A 20,469-nucleotide genomic window follows, 5' to 3' on the forward strand; every position below is an offset into this window, starting at 1 on the left:
TTTTTCCCTACAAGATTCTCTATCACATTCTAACAGTAAACAGGGATTTGTGTCGCCCAATCCACTTCACTGGAACAACTCATGAGATCTCTCCCCCTTCTAGACTGTGAGCCCATTGTTGGGTAGGGACCGTCTTTATATGTTGCCGACTTGTACTTCCCAAGTGCTTAGTACAGTGCTCTCCACACAGTAAGCGCTCAAGAAATACAATTGAATGAATCAAAGTCAGCAGTCTGGATCAAGAGGCAGACCCACTTCCAACAATAATAAGTGCACAGGTAAATCCTTGGAAATGATTTTGTGAACCAGATATCCAAGTCAAAGAGATTTGAAACACTAGGCAGGCTTTATTTAGACAGTCCACCAGCTTCAGAAACTGGGAGTTCTAGGGTGGTGCTTTGGAATGGAATCAGAATTTGAAAACGAATGTTTGGAATAGAAAAAAAAATCAGCAGGCCTTAGCTTGTGTGAAAGTTAACATCCACTTTAGAAGTTTCATGACCATCTATAAGGGAGTATGTTTCCTTCATCTGCAAGGGAGCATTTTTCCTCAGAAGGATCCTATAGGTCTGTTCAATGGTATGCACCAGAGTTGTGTTGGAGTTGTGAAATGTTGTTGAGTAGCAGCATGGCCTGTGGAAAGAACACTGGCCTCAGAGCCAGGAGGACATGTGTTCGAATTATGACTATCACTTGCCTGCTGGGTGACCTTTGGCAAGTCACAACTTCTCTATGTCTCAGTTTCCTCACCTATCTGTAAAATGGAGATTCAATGTCTGCTCTCCCTCCTACATTGACTGTGAATCTCAGGTGGGGCAGGGATTGTGTGCGATGCGATTAACTCATACGTATTCCAATGCTCAGAACAGTGCTTGACATGTAGTAAGTGCTTAACAACAATAATATCAACAACGACAACACCGCTGGCTAGGGCATAAAGAAGAGAGAACTATCACAACACGATCTTACGGTTGTTCAAAAAATGGATTGCAGTTAAATTTTTAAAAAATTAAAATTAGGTTCCAGAGAGAGGGAAAAGAGGATGATTAGTTAGAGGTGTCTTTCTCTCCTTCTTGTGTTATCCAAGAAGTTATCTTCAAACCATTCTGAAAAATAATCAGAAGGTTAGTAAAACCATGATTTGGTTAATTCGGGGAGCAGGAAACAACAATTATTAAACCTTTAGAGAAAAAAAGAGAAAGAATGTAGCATAGGTCATCAAAAGAGGTTCATTTATACGCAAGGGGAATGGAGTACTGATGCATTTATGGCTAATTCTGAACAAAACACTTTCATCTTAAAAAGGTGGATAATTGAGGTCAAAATTAGATGTCTATAGACAAACAGATGTTTGAAGTAAATAAGTATTACTCTTCAGGAGTGCTAGTGGATCTGTGCAATACTCACCATGAATTAATCTCTTTAATTTCATGTTCTTCCATTGATCTTTCTACATTTTCTCTCTTGCTTTCTGGGGAATTTTCTTTTTTCCTTTGCATTTCATTCAGCTCATTTTTCACACAACTTATTTCTGTAACTGGTGAATTCTCTCCACTGGATTCTTCCTCGTTTTTTTCTGTTTTTTCGCTTGTGCCCGCTATCTGTAATCTCACTTCCTCATCAATCCCCCCCTCCTCAACTCTGTCCCTCTCACCCATCCAAGTCTCCCTTATTGTAGCATCTGCAACCACTGGTTTGGACACATCTTTCACCTCAGAGGTCTTCTGGGTGACTTCTAACTCATCCTTTGATGGTATTTTTGCTCTCACCCTTTCTGCTGGCACTAGTTCTTCAGTTCCTACTTCTTGTGGACCATCCACCACTTGTTCCTCTCCCACCAACCTGTCTGTAACAGCTGTCTTCTCTACTATCTGGACTTTTTTGAGCTGCATTTCCTCTTTTGCAATATATGAAGTTGAAGAGGCTTCCTCTTTTAGTATGTTTCTTTTAGCTGTTTCCTCGTCTACCAAAACCTCCTTCTCAAGTGCTACTGTATCTGGCATTTTAACTTTCTGAACCTCCATTGTTTTACCTTCTTCGAGTCTCTCCTTGGGGCCTCGATTTCCCAGAATGCCTTCTGCTTCCATTGTGGCTTGGCCTTCTTCTGCCTCACCCTCCACTTTTGCTATCATTAGCTGCCCCTCTAATACCATACTTTGAGGTGCATCTCTTACTCCAGACTCTTCCTCTACTTCTTTTTTCTCATCAGGTATTTTGCTATTCTTTTCTGGACTTTCAAGGCATTCCCGATCCTCAGTTTCTTCTTTATCCACCAGTACTTTACTCATGAATGATACTTCCTCTCCAGATGAATGCTCTTCAGCTGCCAACTTATCACTCGGCTGCTTATCTTCAGGAGATTCCATTTTATTCTCCTCCTCATTATAAGGTTCACCAATCTCCATCGAAGCTTTGTCTGGTTGATCTTCATCAGGCATTTTTTCCTCTTTGAAAGTTATCACTCCCATAATTTTGGATGTCAGCACTTCGTCTTCTGCTGCTTCCATAACTTCATCTGCTTTTCTCAGGGACTCCCTAACTTCCATTTCTAAATTCACAACTGAACCTTCTCTTTCTTTCAGAGATTCATCCCCATGAGGCATCATTTTCTTCACAGGCTCAGATGCAACTGTCTGTTCTGCCTCCTCCTCTGCAGAAGCGATTTCTTCTCCTCCTTCCTGCTCGCAAATCATTTCTTTGGCTTCCTCTTCTTTATCTTCCTTGTTTTCAAAGGCAAATGTCATTGTCTCCTCCCTCTCCACATACCCCTTTTCTTTTTCTTCCTCCTCTCCCACACGCACTATGTTCCCCTCCTCCTTTCCCTCAGATTCTTTCTTGCACACAGCTTTCTCTCCCTCAGTCCCTTCCTTTTCAAGTGCCTTGTCCTCCACAGCTACACCTTCTGCGGCCCATGGGTCCCCCTCAGATACAGCTTGGTTCAGAGACTGGATCTTTCCAGCAGCTTTCTCTCTCTCCTTATTGGCTCCCTCCCCCTCTGATACTTCCTCCTTCTCATCCTCCTCCCTTTCAGATTCTACCTTCCTAAAATCCCTCTCTCTCCCAATTTCTTCCTTGGCAGAGGCTGATACCTCTCTCTCAGGTACCGCCCCTTCAATAACCTCTTCCCTCTGAAACGCCACTTCCATTACGGATGCTACATTCCCTCTATCCTCATCCCCCTGTGAGACAGCCTTGCCTACAGTTTCTGCCTCATCCTCCATCTCCTTTTCTTTAGTTCCTGCTAAGTCTTTTCCAGAAGACATTTCTCCAGGTGGTTCTTCTCCAGTAGATCCTAGTTCTTCCACTGGCATTGGGTTTCTTCTGGCCTTCTTCCCAGCAGATTCTGCTTTGCCTCCCTTAACTTCCTCTCCCTCAACTGTTGACTCTTCCCCTTCATTTGCTGCCTCTGGCCCTCTCCGTTTTGCTGCCGGAACTCCCTCCCCATCTCCCATAAAGGTTGCTCTATCTGCTTCAGTGATGTGTGAGTCTATATCTTTCTCTTCTGCCCACCGTCCCTCAGGGATCACTTCCTCAGCCATCTGGAGATCTGCATCTTGTCCTGCCTCTTCCCTTTCGGGTGTCACTTTTCTGACCACCATATCCTCCTTAAATGGTTCTTTCTCCCTTAGCAACTTCCCCATAGGTGCAGCTTGCTTGACGTCTTCATCCATCTCAAGTGTGGTATCCTCTACAACTATGGCCCCATCTGGTGCAATGAAAATAAATGAAATGTTACAAGGTGGAAGAAAATTTTTGCAAATTCTGCAATTAGGTGAGAGATTGGGTGCTTTTTGTTACTTGAATTATTTTAAATATCCTGGCCCACCGTTCATGGTTGCAAGCTACATCACTTTTCTAGAAATTCAACTCACTCTGGAGAAAATAGAATGTGACGTTGCAGGAGCCGTTCTACCTAAGCAGAGACTTTATACTTCTACAATATCATAGTATTTTATTCTGCTCTTAACTTCAGTCCAGTTTAGGCTCTGCTTGCATCCATCCAAATTAAACATTCAAATGGACATCCAGCAGCCCTTGAAGTCTGATCATGATGGGGATTCACTCCCTACCTACACTCACTCTCTTGGTGAACTCATTCACTTCCACGGCTTCAACTATCATCTCTATGCAGATGACACCCAAATCTACATCTCCTCCCCTGTTCTCTCACCCTCCCTCCAGGCTCATATCTCCTCCTGCCATCAGGACATCTCCACCCGGATGTTTGTCCCCCACCTAAAACTCAACATGTCCAAGACAGAGCTCCTTATCTTCCCTCCCAAACCCCGTCCTCTCCCTGACTTTCCCATCACTGTGGATGACACTACCATCCTTCCCGTCTCATATGCCCTCAACCTTGGTGTCATCCTTGACCTCATTCTCTCATTCACCCCACACATCAAATCTTTCAGCAAAACCTGCCGGTCTCACCTTCACAACATCACCAAGATCCGCCCTTTCCTCTCCATCCAAACTGCTACCTTGTTGGTACAATCTCTCATCCTATCCCGAATGGATTACTGCATCAGCCTCCTCTCTGATCTCCCATTCTCCTGTCTCTCCCCGTTTCAGTCTATACTTCTCTCTGCTGCCCAGATTATCTTCCTACAGAAACACTTTGGGCACATCACCCCCTTCCTCAAAAATCTCCAGTGGTTGCCTACCAACCTTCACATGGAGCAAAAACTCCTCACTATTGGCTTCCGAGCTCTCCATCATGTTGCCCTCTCCTACCTCACCTTCCTTCTCTCCTTCTACAGACCAGCCCATGCACTCCACTCCTCTGCCACTAACCTCCTCACTGTGCCTTGTTCTTGCCTGTCCAGCTGTCATCCCCCAGCCCACGTCCTACCTCTGGCCTGGAATGCCCTCCCTCCTCACATCCACCAAACTAGCTCTCTTCCCCCCTTCAAAGTCCTACTGAGAGCACACGTCCTCCAGGAGACCTTCCCAGACTGAGCCACCCTTTTCCTCTGCTCCGCCTCCCCTTCCCATCACCCTTCTCTCTCCCTCTGCTCTACCCTCTTCCCTGCTCCACAGCACTTGTGCATATTTGTACATACTTATTATTCTATTAATTTTATTAATGCAGTGTATATATCTATAATTTTATTTATCTTCTTGATGCTATTGATGCCTGTCTACTTGTTTTGTTTTGTTGTATGTCTTCCCCTTCTAGACTGTGAGCCTGTTGAGGGGAAGGGATTGTCTCTCACTGCTGCCGAATTGTACTTTCCAAGTACTTAGTACTGTGCTCTGTACACAGTAAGCACTCAATAAATACAATTGAACTAATGAATACATGATTCATTGTTCGGTTGAAAGTTATATGTGTCCTAGGGATGCTACATACAAATTTAACATCAACCAGTTTCGTAGCTGCAGGCAAGAATTTCCCCTAAAAGATCCACTTTCATTAGGGGTCCGAGTGTCTCTCTTCTCCCTTCCAACACCAATTTGCTATTAGCCAAGCAGGGACAGCAGAACAAAAAAATATGCTGTGAAATTGACCTATTGACTGGCTCAATTCTCACTCACATTCCTTTGAAGAATTCCATAGATCCTATGCTATTCTCTCTAGTCACTATTGGGGCACTTTAATTTGCAATGAACCAGCGATTTCTGTCTTCAGATACATTCTTTTATTTACAAACAATTTGGGCTCCTTTACTATTTGAGGTGAGAGGGGGAAAATCAACGCTTTATGAAAGAAATCTAGACTCTTTTCTCTGCTAGGTGCAGAATGATTTCTAAGAAATAATACTGGAATATAATCTTTTCAAACTTGGCTACACATTTTCTTCCTCTGCAACTCACACAACATTAGACCAGTTTATGGCGGATGAATAAACTACTTCTTGTCAAGAACTTGGGTAGCTTTGGAGGTGAATTAACTCTTTCATACTGGTAGCATGGTCTCAGCCTAGAGGAGCAATGACTCTTTAAACAAACCTCTGATTCAAGCAAAGACAAAGCATCAGAGAAAGAGCATCTGTGGATTAACTTACTCAACCAAGAGGAGTCACCCCATCCTTTTTTATTTACTGAATTAGTCCCTGGGTAACAGCCATTTAGAAGCATCTGTTCTTCAAAGAAAAGCTACATCTGGATAAAGGGTGGAAAGGCAGATACATAGTATAGCTATGTCTGATACGCAGGTATATATGGCTGTCCTTCAAACTAGAAGATACCACTGATAGAGAAATTAATCCATGCATATGTGTGCTACTAAAAACATCAATGTAAGATCCAAAATCCAGGCCACATTATACCCACACAAAGCCTGGGTCCTGCTAAACGGAATGATAGAGAGATACGTATTTGGTTACTCAAATTCCTCCATGTCACTTCTGATAAACACCAGACATTCCTTTCAATATAATCTCTAATCTAGAAGTTAAATTTTAAAATAGAATAGACTGGAGGAAAAACTTTTCTTGGCCACTATGAGAAACAATAAACTGGTAAAAATTCTGGCAGAGAACGTGCTACTGGCATCAGATGATGTTATCATGTTAAGGGTTCACTGGAAAATACCACTAGGCACAACGAGGTTCAGAGTCTAATAGATAGAAATGCACAGAAGATACAGTAAGGAAAGGTTAAGAGTGGAGGAAATGAGGATTGTACAGGGAAGATTATTGTACTCTCCCAAAATCTTAGTACAGTGCTCTGCACACAGTAAGCACTCAATAAATACATTTGACTGAATGAATGAAGGATGGATATCACAAAGGGTTGTATTTGATACTTTATTACGTGGTTAACTCTATACAGCATTTGTTGCAGGGTACTGTGCATTACTCAAAAATCAGGTGTTCCAGTTTAGCAATGCTGACACAGAAGCGCACGTTCCCAGAGGGAGTGACCGTTTAGGCATTTCCAGTACTGACCAAGTATTCAACCAAAGTACTGGGCCTTCACAGCTGCTGGCTTTTATGGGTTTCTCCTCCGCAGTTAGTCATTTCTTTCTTTGCCTGAAGAAGTTCCCAAGCCATGAAGAAGTTTCCAAGTGTCCAAGAAGTATTTTTTGATAGGGAGAGGCAATTCTTCCCCTTTAAACCATAAGTTATTTGGGGGAAAAGACTCTGCCTTGGGTTTCTGTGGTCCTTTTCCAATTACTTACTCCAGATGAGTGCATCTAGTAGGTGCCTAATAAACACCTTTACTACTACTATTGCTTCCACTACTACTACTGCTACTACTACTTCTACTGACACATCTAGGAACAACATGGTAAGTTAAGGTACTATCACACCTGGATATGTCCATTTCTTTCTCTTCCAGGTCTGGAATTGTACAGTTTGATTTCTTATCTGAAGGCCGTGAATCTCTTTGGTACCCAGAAATGGTTAAGATGGTATCCACTGTATAAACACTGGTTACTGCTCCTATCTCAGGGTCTGGTGGCGTCTTCGAGTAATTAGACCAGGAGCACCCTGCCCGTCTTGGGAGTTGGTGGTAGGGCCAGTCCATCAGGCCTTGTTCAATGAACTAGGTAGGTGGGATCCTGGTAAGGAGGACCGATTTTCTCAACACCGATCTGATTGTTAAACTGAAATTCATAAAAAATAGGGCATTCTTAAATTCACTCGCAAGGAAAACAATCCCTCAGGGTTGTTTGGGTACAGGCAGCATGGCCAGACATTAACTGTCTTCATTGGCCCAAACACTCTAACCGGCATTCGAAGATTCATGATGTGCAATCGGTAGACCAGTCTTACCGAAGAAATTATTTCTGCTTTTAAAAATGAATTAATTCCTAATTTGACCTCCCTATCAAAATCTCTGGTAATATGAACTGACTTGAATCATCAGTAGAAACCAGTAAACCCAAATTCTTTTGTAGTGGTGGCTCAAACAGGCAGTAAAAGATGCCAGAATCCTTCTCTGCATAGCACTATCATCTGGTGGGCGGCTTTTTTATGATCAGGCAGAGCCCCTGCTGGAAATAATTCATTGAAATTCACATTTGACTCAAGAATAACCTAGTGGATATTGTGATCTTATTCATGAGGAAAAGGAAACTGTCCAGAGAAAATGGAAGGAAGAACAGACAGAAAGATGAGGGACAGGTAGTAAGCAGACACTTCCCTATCAGTAGCTTAGACTTCTCTATGAGTAACTTTAAGAGGAGATTATAAATGACCCACGGACAATGATTTACCTCTAGTAGCATCATACACACTTTTCCTGAAGGTTTGCTCCTCTTCACTTGTGCTGGAGTCTCTGGATACAAGCACAGAATGGCAACATTCAACCTTCCCATTTGCTTCTGCTATTTTCTCTTGAACTGATTTGCAGACTTCAATTTTTCAAATGGGGTGGGTTAAAAGAAATGAATAATTTCAAACAGTTTGCATTAGAATCATGACAAAGCTGGGTTAATTCAAGCCCATTAAAGCTAAACTATGATAATGCTTTGAAGATACATTAAGCTGAAATTACCGAGCCAAGATTTCATGAAAAAAACCCAAGATGATTACTGTGAGAATTTCAAACAAAATAGATACTCATGCAAAAAAGGGCCACTATGAGAATTTTAAACGAAAAGATACTCGAGTAAAACAGGACTGCTACATCATATGCCAATAAAGGGTGATTTATCACAGTGCTCTAAAATGTTCATGCAGTGAAATGATTGGAGGAAAGAAAAGATTTAGCTGGAGTTTTGCTTATGCTAAAATACTTCTTTATGCTTATTTTATAACCCACTGTTCTTTAAGTTCCAACTACCAGATTTGCTTTGATTATGAAGATTCTGGTGCACTGAGTGGTGCACTCTCACGACTCTCTCTGGCCAAAAATGAAAATATTCCATCTTTATTATAAAACGGTCAAGAGAATGCTATCCATGCATGCTAATCAGCACATATGTAAAGGTGGTTCGAGCTAACCAAATGCAAAATTTAGTTCTGGGTTTAAATAATATTTTAGCTGGCAAAATGCTAACATCGTAGGACAACAAATTTCTCATAATCTGTTTGATAAGTTAATTGCTGACCTCATATGTAAGTTCCCATAGGCGGGGATCATATCTACCCACTTTATTGCATTGTCCTCTCACAAAAGTTTAGTACAATTATATGTTGCCAATTTGTACTTCCCAAGCGCTTAGGACAGTGCTCTGCACACAGTAAGTGCTCAATAAAAACGACTGATGATGATGATACAATAATCTGTACACAGTAAGTGCTCAATTAACACCATTGATCGATTGATTGATGTGACAGCCATTTTGAAAATCTGTTTAACAAGTGAAACAGTCTGTGAGGGAAAGCACCAGTACTAAAATGCTACTATAAATAGGAGTCTGGAAATTGAGGTAAAGTCAAATTCTCCTGATGAGCTAAGATAATAGACCCTGTAGACTGTAAACTCGGTGAGGGGAGGAAACAAGTCTGCAAAGCCTGTAATATTGTATTCATCCAATCACTTACTACAGTGTTAAGAGCAGGGGCACGGGGATCAGAGGTCATGGATTCTAATCCCTGCTCCACCACTTGTCTGCTGTGTGACCTTGGGCAAGTCACTTCACTTCTATGCACCTCAGTTACCTCATCTGTAAACTGGGGATTGAGACTGTGAGCCCCACGTGGGACAGGGACTGTGTCCAACAGAGAAGCAGTGTGGCTTAGTGGAAAGAGCATGGGCTTGGGAGTTATAGATCGTGGGTTCTAACCCCAGCTCTGCCACTTGTCAGCTGTGTGACTTGGGGCAACTCACTTAATTTCTCTGTGCCTCAGTTACCTCATCTGTAAAATGGGGATTAAGTCTGTGAGCCCCATGTGGGACAACCTGATTACCTTGCATCTACTCCAGCACTTAGAACAGTGCTTGGCACATAGTAAGCACTTAGTAAATGCCATTATTATCATTATTATTATTACAACGCTCTGCACACAGTGAGCACATAATAAATACCACTGATTGATTGTTGCTGCCATCCCAGGTGGGACTAGAACTCTGGCCTCCAACTTCCAGAAATATACTCCTTCCACTATATCACTCTACTCCAAATCACTCCAAATAAGTGTAGATGATGTATAATGATGAAGTAGATGATGTGCCAATTTGGTACAAGATCTTTTTAAGCAGTCTTGTAATTAATTACAATATACAGTATATCACAGGAACTCAATAAATACTAAACAGGAACAATTGAAGCAAATACGGCCAAAAAAATTCAACCATGTAAAACACAATCCCAATGAAGATGCACTAATTGAATGATTAGAAACAATACATTTGTTGGTCAATAATTCTGTTTTTCTTATGTTTGAAGAAGCAGAAAACCAATGCAATTTTATGATTCAAAGGAGAATCTAATAACTTTCAGCTAATATGATCAAAGTCAAACTTATTTCCTATGTTATCCATCATCAATATTACCTCAAAAATTATATGCCTCCCAATTCTTTGCAAAAGGATTTGTACTTGCATAAATCTTGACTGAAAATTTAGTTTTCCAAAATAAAATTGAAATGATGTTGTAAATGCTTCTATGTCAATTATCACATCTATCTCATAAGATGATATAAATCTCCTGAATCACCAAAAATTATGCATTACAACTTAATGCACAATCAAAGCCGCCTGCCATAAAATCCAGTTAAACTTAGTTTAGTAGTTTATAAGCATACTGTCGTAAATAATATTACATATATTTATGTATATCTATATAGATCTAACCATATGAAGGATAGTTATATTGAAATATAAGTGTATACCTATCATTCATTTTCAAAGATGATGGACTTTTAAAACAGATATGCAAATAACTTTTAAAAGTTCCCCTCCAGCATTGATATGTTGTCATAGTTGATTTATAGCTAGAACTGCCAAAATAAATCCTTATGGTGCTAAACACAAATTAAGCAATCAGTGGTGTTTTTCATTAGAATCAAATTAGCATTCATGGCTTGAGTGACATTTCAGAGAGGTGACTGCAAAATCTTCAGGAAGTCACTACAAATCTAGTATTAAAAATTTACTCCAGATCTGGAAATATTCACTCCATTTCATTTGAAACCCTGGTAGTTTTTCGGGTCTTTTTTTAAGATTTGAGAATCAGACCCCTATTTTTACAAAAAAACAATAGAGATTAGAGTGAACAAGCTTTGTAAAACAGCGCCAGCGCTTAGAACAATGCCAGCGCTTAGAACAGTGCTCGGCACTTAGACCAGTGCTTTGCACATAGTAAATGCTTAACAGATGCCATTATCATTATTATTATTTATATTAAATGACTGTACTAATGTATCAGAGAAAAACATGGAAAACCTACCTTTTAAATGTTAAACTTGCATACAAAAGAAAATCTGAATTCTATTCCATCATCAATCATCAATCGCATTTATTGAGCGCTTACTGTGTGCAGAGCACTGTACTAAGTGCTTGGGAAGTACAAATTGGCAACATATAGAGACAGTCCCTTCCCAACAGTGGGCTCACAGTCTAAAAGGGGGAAGCACTTATTCCAAGCACTTAATACAGTGTTCTGCACACAGTAAGCACTCAAATATCACTGACCGTTATTCCGTGGCTAAGAACTATATCAAAATCTCTCTTAGTGGTGATCTGAACAGCCCATTCCCCCTGGGAGTGATCTTGGAGGGCCTGAGGGGAAGGGGAAAAGGCTTCCCGCAGGAGTTTTTGGAAATGTAAAATTGTTTTTCATGGGTTTTTTCCAAGGTAGGTTTTTTCCCACAATTTTGTCACTGCCCTGAGCCAGCAGAGTAACTAGACTGAAGGCTCGTTGCGGGCAGGGAATGTGACTGTTTATGGTTGCATTGTACTCTCCCAAGCATTTAGTACAGTGCTCTGCACTCAATAAGTGCTTAATAAAGATGATTGATTGACTGACTGAGATCTCCCCTTCCCAGACAGGGCTCCATCGGAATCCAAGAACTAAACTCACCAACACCTCCATCATCCTCAAAAGGCTCCTTCTTTGGATGCCCTATTTCAGTCAGGTTTCCCTCCAGAACCAGCAAGGCCGCATTCTCCCCATCTTCTTTAGACTTGTGCTCCAGAGACATCTTTTGTACAGCCTTCCTGTTGCTCTGATCCTCTTCACCTTCACTGACATTCATACCTTCTTCCAGCCTTGACACAGTTTCAGATGCTGAATCTTCAGCTTCACTTTCTTCTTCATATCCAACTTCACTTACTAGAGAATCCTCAGCTGAAAGGTGGATCTTTTCTGCCCGATCATTTTCCGTCACTTCACTTGTTTTGGTCTCTTCCCCTTCGATGGCCTTTATGTGGACTTCCTTTTCTTCGACTTCAGATTCTTCTTCACTGGCACTAGCACATGGAGAACTTCTCGAGGAGATGGATGAGTCACTCTTCCTATCTACAAACAGTGAAACTGGCATTATTTCTTGGCAGCATTTGACTTTACTGGTCACCTGGTATCTCATTTCCCCAATTATCCCAGTCATTGAAAATGAAGAATTTCTCAAGTACTGCAGTACATTAGGCATGCTGCATTTCTGTTGAGATTTGGTGTAAAGAAATAAGGAATGTCTCTGTAGAAGTAATCATACCAGTGAAAAGTAACATCTTTTAGAGAAGCAGGGTGGCCTAGTGGAAATAGCACAGGTCTGGGACTCAAAGGATTTATTTTCTAAGTTTGGCTCTACTACTTATCTGCTGTGTGACCTTGGGCAATTCACCTAACTTCTCTGTGCCTCTGTTACCTCACCCATGTAATGAGGACCCATGTAATGAGGATTAAAACTGAACCCCATGTGGGACATGGACTCTGTCCAATCTGATTATCTTGAATTCACCCCAATACAGTGCTTGACACATAGTATGAGCTCAACAAATACCATTTTTAAAAAAGGGAACCACCTTAACTCAGTCACCCTAGCAGCTGACTCAGCAGCACTTTCATTCATTCATTCATTCAATAGTATTTATTGAGTACTTACTTTATGCAGAGCACTGTACTAAGCACTTAGAAAGTACAATTCAGCAACATATAGAGGCAGTCCCTACCCAACAACGGGCTTATAGTCTAGAAAGGGGAGCCAGATAAAAAAACAAAACAAGTAGACAGGTGTCAATATCATTGATATAGGATGAATATATAGAATGATATATATATATCCTTGGATATAGGGCATTTTATTTCAAGTGCCTTATTCTACTTCACATTAGGATAATAATAATAATAATAATAATAATAACAATAATAATAATAATGGTATGTGTTACATGCTTACTATGTGCCAAGCACTGTTCCAAGCACTGTTCTAAGGAAATCAGGTTCAACACAGTCCCTGACCCATATGAGGCTCAAACCCATTCCTTCTTGGTGCAACTGACTGGAGAGGAAGGAAATCATTTCTTCCATTGCACCAACCCTAACACATTGCATGGCATAGTGGATAGAGAAAGGACCTCGAGTCAGAGGGTCATGGGTTCTAATCCCAGCTCTGCCACTTGTCTTCCGTGTGACATTGGGCAAGTCACTTCACCTCTCTTGGCCTCAGTTCCCTCATCTGTAAAATGGGGATTAAAATGGGGATTAAGACTGTGAGCTCTTTGTGAGACAGGGACTGTGTCCAACCTGATTAACTTATACCTATCCCAGTGCTTAGAACAGTGCCTGGCACATAGTAAGCCCTTAGCAAATATCATCATCATCACATTGGCAAACTTGGTCATTTACCTAGGACTAGTTTTCTTCTTATAAACCACTTTTCGCCTTGCAGTTTAATTGCCAACTGGGTTCTTCCTTTTGGTTGGGGCATTAATACATGTTGAGCCAGTCCAGGAATGGAGGGAGATTTTAGGGAAGGGAACCTATGCTACCATGAATTCTTCCCTGTCCTTCAGTCCATGATGGCAGAGGGGTAATCTGGGAAGGCAATAGCTACTTTCTTGGGTTCAACACTCCAGATGGCAAGGGATAAATGCTGCTGTCCCTCTCTCCAGCCCTCCCCGCACCATTTTCTTTATCCTCTTTCCCCATTCCCCCTCTCCCTACACCTTTGGTAAACACCTGTGTAACCAAATTTCAGGTTTCCTTTCCTGTTGTCACTCTCTATTATCCTGCTTGCCCCCTGCACTGTCACTTCCTTTCTCAGGTTCCCTGTCATCTCTCCCTTTCTGAATATTTCTCTCTCTCTCTCTTTCTCTTTTTCTCAAACACACACCAACACACACACACACTATTCACCCCAGCTCTCTTATGTGCTATTAGCCTATTATTATTGTGGTATTTGTTGAGTGCTTACTATGTGCTAAGCACTACACTAAGCACTAGAGTAGATACTTCTAGACTGTGAGCCCACTGTTGGGTAGGGACTGTCTCTATATGTTACCAACTTGTACTTCCCAAGAGCTTAGTACAGTGCTCTGCACACAGTAAGTGCTCAAAAAACACGATTGAATGAATACAAGATATTCAGGTTGGACAAAACCCTTGTCCCACAAGGGGCTCCCAGTCTATAGTTCCCTATCGCACCCTGTCTTTATTTTTATTCTTCCTCTCTCACCCTTTCTTGGAGAAGCAGCATGAGCTAGCGGAAAGAGCACAGGCCTGAGAGTCAGAGGTCCTGGGTTCGAATTCCACTCCAACACTTGCCCCCTGTGTGACTGTGGACAATCGCTTAACTTTGCTGTGCCTCCGTGTCTTTATCTGTAAAATGGGGCATTACCACATACCTGTCTTTTCTCCTACTAAACTTTTAGTCCCACATGGGACAAGGACTGTCTTTCTGATTATCTTGCACCTATAGAAATCTTGACACATAGTAAGTACTTACTAGTTATCACAATTCTTACGATTAATTATTCAGTCTCTATCCATTTGTGACATTCTATTTTCTGATTATCTTTCTTCCCTTTTTTGTCTCTTTCCGTGGTCATAGCTCATGAGATCTCTCACCCTGAGCTCCCCCAAATCAGGTCACCTTTGACAAGGAGGCCAAAAAGAGGACACCCAGAAAGCGATAAGCATAAATAATATATACACCTGGGCCAACCAACTCCATTATCTTCTTGTTTCCCCCACCAGGACAAGTTTTTGGGAGGGAATACTGAGGCTCCACCAAACACTCCCTTTATTTCCAAGCATTTCTGACCTGTAAGCCCTTGTCTGACAGCAAATTTGTTTATTTCCCAAGCTTGTTTACACCAATTCTTTTACACTACTGCCAGTGATCTCACAAAGGGCTGGCCAACCCTAAGTGTTTGGAAAAAGTACTGTTTAGCTGTTGCTCTCCATGGTGCTTTTCACTACCTAAATAATTAGCTGACATTATTCAAGAAATGCTGGAGCATTCCGTGCTGGAAGCTTACAAAAATCGCCCACTTCAACAGCAGAGGCCAACATTTAGCGATCCTCATGCTAGTCAAACGTTCATCATTCATGACTCATTCATCATTCACAAACTAATTTCCTTGGGTGCCCGGTCCCATGGAGCGGAGGCCCAGGAACTTCTATAATGAGAACGGGGTGAAACAATTATGGTTCAATTTGTATTTTGCCTCAGGAGAAGAGTCATGAAGCATCATCTTGAAGCTTTGTGAGTATCCATTCTTTTCTTTGAAATATTTCACTGGCCAGAGCTCCCTCCTACTTAATCATATAACTTAAGTTCACCTCCACCTTTGTTCATCTTCTGCCGGTTTGTTGGGAAACGTTCTTGCTCTGAGGCCAACAGAAATTGAGCAAACCTAATTCTATGAGATCTAAGCAGCAGCATTTCCCTCCATAAAGGAGGAAAAATGATCCCCATTTTTAGTCTCACTCTTAGCTTTCATTAAAGAGAAATAATAGCTTGCATCTTCCTCTCTTGGCAGAAATGATGCTGCATCTGAAGCTGGGGATAAACAGCCTCCTGGATTTTGCTCTACCAGATGAGATGATTCTACATCATCATCCGAGGCTAGGTAGGTAGACGGGTCCATTCAGGCCAAACTAGAGGGAGTTGAGTGCTACTTTCCACAACATCTCTTCAAGATTATTTGTAGAATTCCAGGATGATGAAAGACCCAGGAAAGAGGATGGGAATGTCTCAAAATTTGCTAAACCGACTATGGCACTTGGCTTGGTGGGCCCTCAGTTTCCCTGGCACAGGCTAGGATGTCTCCATTTTCAGGATAGTGGAGGGGGAAAGAAGAGAGGGATGGAAAATTATTATAGAATCCTTTTCATCACCCTTGAATTGTTGGTAAAATTCTCCAATCTCCCATACCATCCTTTGTAAAATCACTGATCTCATCTTGATTATCTTCTAATAATCTCTGATCGTGAAATATGGCTGTCATGTTCTGAAATTTCATTAGCTTCAAAATGATCCCCAAGGTGACTAGTTATGCTTTGCCTTTAATTTGTCACGTTCTTCGGATGTAGGGTTTTGGCTACCATTCCCCCACCATTTAATGATAAATGAATTTGTGCTGAGTAAAGGGCCTGGAATAGTCTCCCGTGGGGGGAAAAAAATCAATTTGGACTAATCTAGTTCTGGAGAGAATCTGTCGGAAGGGTTGGTTTTGGCTCAGAAAGGATGCATTACTATAGGATTTCATCACCCAAGCTCCAACTGTGAACAATACAAAGGCAGTGTGGTCAAATGGAAAAAACACAGAGCTGGTGGGGGTCAGGAACCATGGGTTCTAGCCTGCTATGTATTGGACCAGACAATTGAGCTATCCAACTGTGAAATAAGTTGTGCCTGGAACCTTAGAAGAATGTTCCTTGGCATCCATCCTATTATTTGAGGCTGCCTGGCCTAGGGGTGAGAGCACAGGACTACGAGTCAGGAAACTGGGTTTCTAGCTTCTCTTACTCACTGGGAGGCTCCTGTATGATTCTTAGCAAGTCATTCAACCTCTCTGGGCTTCAGTTTCTTCATCTATAAAATGGGGATAAGATAGCTTTTCTCCCTTCCTCTTTGATTGGAAGGTCCGGTCCATGTGTGGTAAGAGCTGTTTTTGATCCGATTATCTTGCATCTATATTACTGCTTAGCATAGAGCAAGCACACAATGAATACTATTATTACCATTACAACGTGCCAAAATGAGTGACTCCCACCTCTTTAGGATAGAGTAAGTGTTATCCTATAGCATGAAATGAGTAAGTAGAAGCAGTGTGGCCTAGTGGAAAAACCATGAGTCTGGGAATCAGAGGACCTGGATTTTAATCTTAGCTCTGTCACTTGCCTGCTGCATGACCTTGGACAAGTCACTAGCCTTCCTGTGCCTCAGTTTCCTCAACTTTAAACTGGGGATTTAATTCTTGTCCTCTCTTCTGTTTAGACTGTGAGCCCCATGTGGAACAGGGTTGTGTTTGACATGATCACCTTACCCTTAGCACAGTGCTTGACACATAGTAAACACTGAACAAATATACTGATAATAATAAGAAGAATTCCTCCCCTGGGACCGCTAAATTGTGGAGCTGAGGCCAGGAGGGGAGGGAAGGCACTGTGGCCATGGAGGAGACATTTGAGAAAGAAGGATACTTAGTAGAGAAGATCACCCCTCTGCCCAAAGGGGAGATTGGTGGGGAGGCAGATCCAGGTTGCAAAAAGATGTGAAACATCGAGAGGAGTGTAAGGGGTGGGGTCAATAACAGAAAGAGTGTATGACTTTGGAGGGTCCCAAAGCAGTGGAGGTTGATTCTCTGAAGGAGAACTTTCTCAGTTACATCCTGAGCAAATACAGGTGCCGTCAACATATTTCAGAACCGGACAAAAGATTCTTTCAACTGAGGTAGAAGAATTCTACTCTTTGAAAGGTAACTTAAAGCTGAAGCAGTCAGGAATGTCTTCATGAAGTACCTACTAAATTCAACTGAAAATAGATACTCCCCAAACTAGATTATGACACGTTATTTTCTTCTTTCCCAAAACCTCTCTCATATATCTTGGCACTTAGGAGCCTCTGAGCTGTTGATCTCTGCAGAGAGGGTACTCTAATAAAGTATAAATGGGAAAACATTGCAACTAAACCTGTTGACTGATTGGACCTCACTGTCCAAACAACAAAGCCTTCCATGAAACCAAGACAAAAGCCTATACTTTTGAAAGTCTTCCTTCATCTGTCTCTCTCTTTCTATATAAAATTAGGGCAAGAATTGAAGACTTGGATCAGAAACGTCATTGCATCTGTAACAAATGATGCCAAGAGTTAGCTTATCTGTATAGCTCTCTATGCCAAGTTTATTGACCATAAAACTATTGTCTCTGCTGACAGTCTGCTTTTAGACCTCCTCAGTCCCTACATTACTCTTCACTGGCAATGCATCTTGACCAATGAATTAATGTCTGGAGTCACCACAGACTTAAGGAACGGGAAGCTGTTATTCTTTTTAAAGGTCTGGATGGCTCGATCATAATTCTCAAGATAGTGTCCTCTTTTCTATCCCTCATCTGTCCCACTGCAGTGCATCACTCATTGATGACTCAACTCAAGTGTTTATGTGAAACAGGACTTCTGTTAGTGAGCAGTTCAAGTGTTCTAGTCTTATAATAAGCGATATGCTTTCCAACTGACTCTAAGGAAGCGAGTGACAGTAAGGTCCTTCCCAACATATCCATATAATAAAAGCAGGATGCTTAATCAGGGCACTGAAAGAATTTAGTGATGTCTGGATTCCAAGGTCTTTGTAAGCATCTGACATCGCTAAAGATGAGATGCCATATGCTTTGTCACTAGTGGTTTTCCTTAAACACCTCATGGTATTATTTGCAGGGCACACTCCTTCCTTGTTAGATTAAAAGTAATTATCCAACCACATACTCCAAGACCTGTTAATCTGTAACACAAAAGCATCCTGATTCATGCTCGGGCAAGAGTCATTCTAGTCCAGGATCTGCCACTCGCCTGCTATGTGACCTTGGACAATCACTTAACTTCTCTTTGCTTCATCTTCTTTGTTCATACAATGGAGATAAAATACCTGTTTTCCCCTCTTCTTAATCCCTGAGACCCCTGTGGCCCAGGCAATATGGCCGACCTGATTATTTTTTATCAATCTCAGCACTTTGAACAGTGCTTGGCACATAAGGAGCACTTAATGAATACCATCATGACTTTTAATGGTGGTTTATTCAGAGAACTATTTACGAGTCTCAACAGTATGCTGCGTACTAAGAGGCCGTGCCGTCTGTCCCCCGGGAAAACTGATAGGTTAAGAAAAATCTTCATCAGGAAGGAGAGAAGACATTGACCTGCAGTCAGAGTACCCAGGTTTGGGAGGGCAAGCAAGGCTGGACAGTTGGAGGAGTTTCAGGCAGGGGTCCAGGTGTACACTATGCACAAATCACTAGTAATAATAATAATGGCATTTATTTAGCACTTACTATGTAGCAGACACTGTACTAAGCACTGGGGTGGATGCAAGCAAAACTGGTTGGACACAGTCCCTGTCCCAGTGTGGGGCTTACAGTCTCAATCCCCATTTTACAGATGAGGGCACTGAGGTCCAAAGAAGTGAAGGGACTTGCCCAAGGTCACCCAGCAGGCAAGTGATGGAGCTGGGATTACAACCCACAACCTTCTGATCCCCAGGTCCATGCTCTATCCACTATGCCATGCTGCTGCCCCCGTAATTCCCTGGCTCAAATTTTGGTGACAAAATCTTTGCGACTGGACTCTTCCATCTTTCTCTAGACTCTAATCTCGTGGGCAGGGAACATATCTAACATTCTTTTGAACTGTACTCTCCCAAGGGCTTAGTACAGTCCGCTGCACACAGCTAGTACTCAATAAATACTACTGATGGATTGATTGATCTTGTTTGCAGGAACTAATCAGAGGACACAGCTCATAAGTGTGCTGTAATTCGGTCCCTTTACCTGAGTGCAGTACTATAGGATTTGGGTCCCCAGGGATGCCCATAATCCATTCAAAGATATCTTAGGTAATGCTCACATCAAACCATCATTCAGTGAGTCATATTTAGACTGTGAGCCCACTGTTGGGTAGGGACTGTCTCTATATGTTGCCAACTTGTACTTCCCAAGCACTTAGTACAGGGCTCTGCACACAGTAAGCGCTCAATAAATATGATTGATTGATTATTAACCATTTACTTTGTGCAGAGCCCTGAACTAAGTGCTTGGGAGAGTACACTATAAAAGAGTTGTAACCTCCCCAGTGCTTAGAACAGTGCTTTGCACATAGTAAGTGCTTAATAAATGGCATCATTATTATTTTTATTATAAAAGAGTTGATAGACATGTTCCCTGTCTACAACAACGTGTGTCTTGTACTCCCAACAAACAGTTCAATACTCATCAGCTCCCAAAGCACCGAAGTACAGCTCTGAAATGTATTTTATTGTCATTCTTCCTTGTTAGATTGTAAGCTCCTTGAGGGAACGGGCCATATATACTAATTCTGTTGTGCTCTCCAAACTCTTCTTACAGTGCTCTGCAGCACACAATAGATGCTAAAAATTACTTTTGATTGATATTATTAGCCAACAGTAGGTACCCAA

General features: G+C 41.7%; 1 protein-coding gene across 3 annotated transcripts in view; it reads right to left on the minus strand.

Moving 5' to 3' along the window:
• Positions 1-768: 768 nt before the first annotated feature.
• The window catches only part of ERICH3 (glutamate rich 3), a 121,786-nt gene continuing 102,085 nt past the window's right edge, over positions 769-20,469 (minus strand). Inside the window, exons 12-15 of one of the 3 annotated variants that reach the window (XM_038745945.1) lie at positions 11,921-12,358; positions 8,168-8,305; positions 1,408-3,706; positions 769-1,106 (exon numbers count right to left, since the gene is read on the minus strand). In XM_038745945.1, the coding sequence (XP_038601873.1) occupies position 1,106; positions 1,408-3,706; positions 8,168-8,305; positions 11,921-12,358 (2,876 nt within the window). In that variant the 3' untranslated portion in view covers positions 769-1,105. Of the gene's footprint in view, positions 1,107-1,162; positions 3,707-8,167; positions 8,306-11,920; positions 12,359-20,469 lie in introns of those variants that run through there. The other 2 variants (XM_038745946.1, XM_038745943.1) reach the window with 2 other exon arrangements.

This window comes from Tachyglossus aculeatus, chromosome 4, assembly GCF_015852505.1.
Source record: "Tachyglossus aculeatus isolate mTacAcu1 chromosome 4, mTacAcu1.pri, whole genome shotgun sequence".
Taxonomy (NCBI): domain Eukaryota; kingdom Metazoa; phylum Chordata; class Mammalia; order Monotremata; family Tachyglossidae; genus Tachyglossus; species Tachyglossus aculeatus.